At 46.6% G+C, this 7,054-nt stretch overlaps 1 protein-coding gene across 1 annotated transcript in view; it reads left to right on the top strand.

Annotated features, from left to right (window-relative positions):
- The window catches only part of SULT2A1 (sulfotransferase family 2A member 1), a 15,898-nt gene extending 12,815 nt beyond the window's left edge, over nt 1–3,083 (top strand). The window contains exon 5 of the mRNA XM_015567952.1: nt 2,726–3,083. Coding sequence (XP_015423438.1) covers nt 2,726–2,859 — 134 coding nt within the window. The 3' untranslated portion in view covers nt 2,860–3,083. The remainder of the gene's footprint in view (nt 1–2,725) is intronic.
- Nucleotides 3,084–7,054: the final 3,971 nt, after the last annotated feature.

Genomic DNA, 7,054 nt, shown 5'->3' with positions numbered 1-7,054 from the left:
AGCTGGGACTAAGGAGTGTTTGAACTTGTCAACCTTGACTGTTCACCACCCGGAGAACTTCTCACATGCTCTTATCAGGGAGTCTCTTTTCAGAGCACTGATGTGGGCTGCAGACACTTGGAGGAAGTTGATTAGACCCGGAATGGTCATCTGACTTAGGCAGGTCATTCAGATTCTCCCTTCTACGAATTTGGTGTGGGGGAGATCCACTCTGCTAGTGGTGCCCCGGTGAATTCTCCATGCCTGCCAACCTGCCAGCTGTGATGGTCCTGGGAAGTGAGGACAGGAGTGCGTTGGTCATGTTGGTGCCACCACATGGCTGAGTTAGCATAGAGAACGATTCTGAACAACAAAATGTATAAACAATGACTCAACTGGAGAGAAGAGAGATGAGAGAGGAGAGACTTTTCTCTTCGCTGAGAGCCTGTCTTGGGATCAGACCCTGTGGGGAATGATTAATCGTGTTCATATCTTTGGGCTAAAGATGAGTGAAGTATGTCCACTGCATGGAAGAGGAGGAGCCCATTTCCCCAGAGCCCTGTAGTTCAAGTATATCCAGGATGACCCATGGAAGAAAGAAATTAAATGCTTCAAAAGACCTCGAATAGGTGGGGCCACCACCCAGGGCAGAAGGGATGGGGGCCACCACCCCAGTGGGCCAGGAGGTCAGAGCATCAAGACAAAGAGGCTGATTCTCTCCATCCTTCCAATCTAGAGCAGTGGTTCTCAACCTTCCTAATGCCGCGACCCTTTAATACAGTTAGTTCCTCATGTTGTGGTGACCCCCAACCAAAAAATTATTTTCATTGCTACTTCATAACTGTAATTTTCCTACTGCAGGATGTCTTTTCATTGTTACAAATTGAACATAATTAAAGCATAGTGATTAATCACAAAAGCAATATGTAATTATATATGTGTTTTCCGATGGTCTTAGGCGACCCCTGTGAAAGGGTCATTCGATCCCCAAAGGGGTCGCGACCCACAGGTTGAGAACCGCTGTTTTAGAGAGAGGAGAAAGGAGAGAGAAACAATGATGTGAGAGAGAATACTGATTGGTTGCCTTTGGTATGTGCCCCAACTGGGGAATTGGACCCAAAACCTACGTATGTGTCCTGACTGGGAATAGAGTCCAAAACCTTTTGGTGTTTGGGTCAACACTCCAACCGACTGAGCCACACCTCTCAGGGCCCATTGTAATTTTTAAAATGTTTATTTATTGCTTTTAGAGAGAGTGGAAGGGAGAGAGAGAAACATTGATTTGTTTTTCCACTTATTTATGCATTCATTGGTTGATGTTTTTAAAAAGATTTTAAAATTGATTTTTAGAGAGAGAGGACAGGTGAGGGAGAGAGAGAGAGAGAGAGGAACATTGATCGGCTGCCTCCCGCATGCACCCACTGGGGACCACGCCTCCAACCTAGCTTATAAAGGAGGCATGTGCCCTGACCAGAAATCAAACTGGCAACCTTTTGGTGCACAGGACGATGCCCAACCAACTAAGCCATACTGGCCAGTGCCATTGCTTGATTCTTGTGTCTTAACCAGGGATCCAACCCATACCTTGGCATATTGGGACAATGCTCTAACCAACTGAGCTACCCGGCCAGGACCATACCCTTGTATTTGGGAAGCAGACCACATGTTTGGTTCCGCAGGTTCACCTGCACAGAAACATTCTCTCGATCTGATGCTGCATCCAGGGTAGCCATATTGAATTTACAGAGATTCTGGTCCCTCAAGAGCTCAATCTGGCTCACTCCAAGTCAGGTGTGATACGGAGGATAAGAATCTAGTATAATAAAAATTGTTCTAGTAATGAAGGTGATGAACACAAGAGTAACAGCAGATGTTATAGGGTACCAATTATTTGTTAGACATTCTGTTATATGATTTCTATGCATATAAATATGTAATATATATTACTAACTTATATGCGATTTTATATTATTCTGTTGTATATTAATTTAATCAATTTATTAATTTAGTTAAGATATTAATATAACATCGAAGTATTAATTTATATGATATAAAAATAATATAATAATAAATTAAGAGCATGGCTTCTGATGTCAAGGTCCCCAGTGCGGGGTGTGCAGGGGCCAGTCCATCGGTAATTCTCTCTCATCATTGATGTTTCTATCTCTCTCTACCTCTCCCTTCCTCTCTGAAGTCAGAGAACTGGGCGGGGACCAAATCACCAGAAGCCCCCTGGGAGCCATAAGCACATTCACTGAGTGAAACCTCAAGTCCTTGGAGAAGTGGAGCAGGAAGTGACATGATCTGGAATCAGGTCATCTTGTTTCTCTAGGAATCTAGGTAGCTGATGTGCTGAGGGAAGCTTATAAAGGAGACAGACTCAAAACAGAGAGACTTATTAGAAGTCTAATACAATAATCCAGGTGAGAAATGATGTTGGCTGGGGCCAAGGTGGTAGCAAGAGAAGTGGTGAGAAGTGTCACGCTTCTGGCTGCATCAGAACACAGGGCTGCTGTATCACTGATGAATTGTATACATGGTAGGTTGGGAGAGAGGAGAAGGTAGGAAATAGTTTCCAGACGAGGTGAACGTGTAAATGGGTAAGACTGCAGGCAGTCCAAGGCCCACCATGACCCACTGGCCTTTCTGCTATATTAGCTGCAATTTCCATGTCAAGGGGAGGGAGGGATAGGTTGGGAAGGAGATGTCTTGGGGCCTTGAGACCTACCCCTCCATCTGATATGAGTCTCTATTCTATGTTTGCCAGGCATTTCTGGAGACTGGAAAAATCACTTCACAGTGGCCCAAGCTGAAGTCTTCGACAGGATATTCTGGGAGCAGATGGCAGGCCTCCCTCCAGAGCTGTTCCCATGGGAATAATGCTCAAAGACGTCCAGAGCGTACGGAGAGAAATATTTGTTCTCCTGCCTGTGTACATGTGAATGACTGCTGGCAATTGCATAAAACCTGTTACTTCATCCTGGAGCTTTGAATCATCCGCTTTCTGAACTTTGACGACTTGACTGTTAAAAATTATTAGGGTAGTCCAGGCAGTGTGGTCCAGTGGTTGAGCATCAACCTATAAACCAGGAGGTCACCGTTGATTCCCGGTCAGGGCACATGCCCAGGTTTTGGGCTCAATTCCCAGTAGGGGCCATGCAGGAAGCAGCTGATCAATGTTTCTCATCATTGATGTTTCTCTCGCTCCCTCTCCCTTCTGCTCTGAAATCAATAAATAATAAAATTTTAAAAATTACCAGGATACCTATAATTCACTGCATGGCATCCCAGCTTTTTAAAAAATATTTTATACATACAGAATGCAAGTATTACCCAAAGCTATGCCAAATTTTTTTTTATAAAAATAAAAAATTAAATGACAACCCTAACCAGTTTGGCTCAGTGGATAGAGCATCGGCCTGCAGACTGAAAGGTCCCAGGTTTGATTCTGGTCAAGGGCATGTACCTTGGTTGCGGGCACATCCACAGTAGGGGGTGTGCAGGAGGCAGCTGATTGATGTTTCTAACTCTTTATCCCTCTCCCTTCTTCTCTCTGTAAAAAATCAATAAAATACATTTTTTAAAAAAATTAAATGACAGAAGTTAAATATCTTCCCAATTGGTTATTATTATCATGACCTTGCAGTGTATAATTCCTCACCTCACACTATTCTCTTACTATGTGGTGTTTGGCCATAAACAATATGTGGTATCTATGGAGGCTTTTAGATCTTAGATAAATGACATGCTGTATAATGCATTCATCAACTAACATTTGAATTCAGTATTTTATATGTGGTTTTCACCCATGTTGCTTATATAACTGGCTTAATATTTAGTCTTGAGTCATATTTTCATGATCCCTTCTCCTGGGGATGAATCTGGGTTCCCTCCCTCCCAAGTTTTCCCCTGTTTAAAACACTGCTGTAGCCTAACAGGTGCTCTATCCCGGAACACGTTCGACAATGAATGGGTACAGGCAATGTGATCTCTACAGCAATGGAGGATTATCAAGTGTTCGGGAAAGGAATTCTGCCCATTGCGACAACATGGATGAAGCTGGAGGCCCTGTGCTGAGTGAAATAAGCCAGGCAGAAGAACAAATAGTGCCTGGTTTCACTTAGGCGAGGAACCCGAAAGCCAAACGCCTGGAAAGAGAGTCGGATGGTGGTTGCCAAGGGCTGGGGGAGGGATAAGGGGAGTTGCTGTTCAAAGGGTACAAAGTTCCCGTTATACAAGACGAAAACTTCTAGAGACCGCTGCAGAAGTGTACCCACGCTGTACCCTTGGTTAACGATACCGTATTGTGCGTTTGCAGTTTGTTAAGATGGTACATCTCACCATCTCAAGTGTTTTGCGCTCACATAGAGTATTTTATTGGGTGATTGTTCCGAAATTTACTTGGTTCATTACATCGTTCATGGGCACCTGGGAAGTCTCTAGTTTGGGCTGATAATCCGCAATGCGCGTTTGAATGTGCCTTCTTGTGTGTCTCTTGGTGGACATTTCTGTTGGGTGAGCGCCCAGCACTGGAACGGCGGGTCCATCAAGCCGTGGGTGCGTCAGGGTTTACTCAGTGTTCCAAGGGGGCTGTTTCAACTTAAATTCCCACCTGCCGTGGACCCAAATGCTTGCCAAATTAGCATTTCCCAGCTGTTTGGTTTTAGTTTTGAGTGATACCAGAGGAAACAAATACTAGGGTAATGTCACCCCCGTGTCTATTTCCCCCGCTTGAATGTGGAACAGCTCTCCCGTCTCACCCAAGGTCTCCAGCTCTGCAGCAGTGGCGTATTGGTGCCCCCTGCTGGCCAGAAGGCATCACAACAGGTATGTGGACACCCAGCCTCTCCCAGTCCTACGGGTGCCCCTGAGTGAACCCCATCTTTGATCTGACGCAAGTGTGTCTCTTGCAAGTTGTTCACTGTGACAACAATTTAAAAACGGCATTCGTTTAGAGTTATTTCCTGTTTATTTAGAGGAATTTCAAGTATAGCATCAAACAATGCTTAAAAAAATATTTTTACACGCAAAATTATGGGCAGATACTGTATTCATTTACTATAAAAAACAATGGCGACCATTTAAAAAATCTTTCTTTTTATAGCACTTGATTTTTTTTAGGTGGAATACGATACAGTGAGTTTGAATTTTATTTTCACGAAATAAAGTCTAGGTCTGGTCTCAATAATGACAGCAATATATTATCTGAGTCCATCGACTCCTCAGCAGAAATTTGACCGAGAGTTGCACCTTAAAATCCCTTGGGAACTTTTTGTTGTTGTGAATCCTTACCCGAGGATATTTTTTCCATTGATTTTTAGAGAGTGTGAGGAAGTGAGGGGCAAAGAGAGAGAAACATCTGTGTGAGAGACACATGGACTGGTTGCCTCCCACATCCACCCCAACTGGGGCAGGGAGTGGAACATGCAACCCAGGTACATGACCTTGACTGGGAATCCAACCTGCGTCCCTTCAGTGGGCCAACGCTCTAACCACTAATCCACACCAGTCAGGGTCCCTTAGGAGCTTTAAACACATTGGTGCCCAAGTCCCACTCCCAGAGACATAGCTTACCTGGCCTGGGGCATCAAAATGTTAAAACTCCAGGTGACAGCCCTAGCTGGTTTGGCTCAGTAGATAGAGCATTGGCCTGTGGACTGAAGGGTAGCAGGTTTGATTCCAGTCGAAGGCATATGCCCAGGTTGCGGGCTTGATCCTCAGTAAGGGGATGTGCAGGAGGCAGCAGGTCAAGGATTCTCTCTCATCATTAATGTTTCTCTCCCTCTCCCTCTCCCTTCCTCTTTGAAATCAATAAAATCCTATATAATAAAAGGCTACTATGCAAATAGACTGAATGGCGGAACGACGGAATAACCGATCGCTATGACGTGTGCTGACCACAAAGGGGTATGTGTGGAACATGGCAGGCGTTGGCCAAGGCGGGATAGTGGAGCAGGTGAGCGGGGGCGACAGACCAAGGTGCCATTGGGGTGAGCCTCTGATGGTTACTGAAAATTGTTTTCTCCCACGCACCACAGTCCCGCCCGGCGCTTGCACCTGCTGTTGGTGCTGGCCCCACTCGCTCTGTGCCGTCAGTGGGTGTGAACAGTGGCTGCAGACCCTGATCGCCCATGAGGGCTTCTCCACCTCCCCCTGCTCCTGAGGGGTGATCAGGGCAGCAGCTGCTGCTCACACCTACTGACAGCACCAGCCCCAATCACTCCACGCCTTCAGTGGGTGCAAGTGGGGCCGGCGCTGTCAGCGCGTGGGAGCGGCTGCTGGCAGACAGGGGACTGGGGCCACAGTGGGAGGGGCCAGGTGGGGGCAACCCACAGCCTTGTGATTGATGGTGCAACAATTTATCTTTTATTATTATTATTATTATTATTATTATTAGTGCTACGGTACGCAAAGGGAAATTCTTGCTCTGGCACTAACCTGGAAGACCCAGATATGGGGATGTTCCAAGATCTGCCTTCAGCAAGTCACCACCCTCCTCCATCCTGAGCTGAGGGGGCACCCTGGATGCTTTCATGGGGGATGGTCAGGGCACAGCTGGGCTTGTGAGGAGAGGTGGGTGGAGCCTCCTAGGAGATGAGAGAATTCAGGAGAAGGTCTGAAGGGGTGCCGGTCCTGCTGCGGAAGAGCTGAGATGGAACTGAGAAGATGAGGAAGAGAGGGATCTGGTTTCTCTTACTGGCAATCCAGCCATTCTCTACTCAGCTGGTCAAGACTAAGCCAAACTCTATCTCCATTCGTTAAAACATTAATTCCGGTTCCATTCGCTGATGGTCCTTGGGTGCTTGGGGGACCACAGGGGCACCGCCCTCCCTGCTCCCTGCCCAGGGTGTAAACCTGAACCTCATCTCCTGCCTCCTGCCCCCATGGACGCCCCCACCTCAGCTTCCTCTCCTGAGGTAGAGGGAAATTTCGATTTCTTCCTGCCCCTCCGACAGTACCGGGGTCTGAATGGAGTTGTGGTTTCAGTGGTTTTAGCGTCAGGTAAACAGGAGAGGCCTTCATTACATCCTGGAGGTCTGTCTTCCCCTCCCCCCTCCCCCCTGCGCTCCCCTCT

This window comes from Myotis davidii, unplaced genomic scaffold, assembly GCF_000327345.1.
Source record: "Myotis davidii unplaced genomic scaffold, ASM32734v1 scaffold464, whole genome shotgun sequence".
Lineage (NCBI taxonomy): Eukaryota > Metazoa > Chordata > Mammalia > Chiroptera > Vespertilionidae > Myotis > Myotis davidii.
Note: the sequence above shows the minus strand (reverse complement) of the source record. Positions and strands in the feature narration are given on the sequence as shown.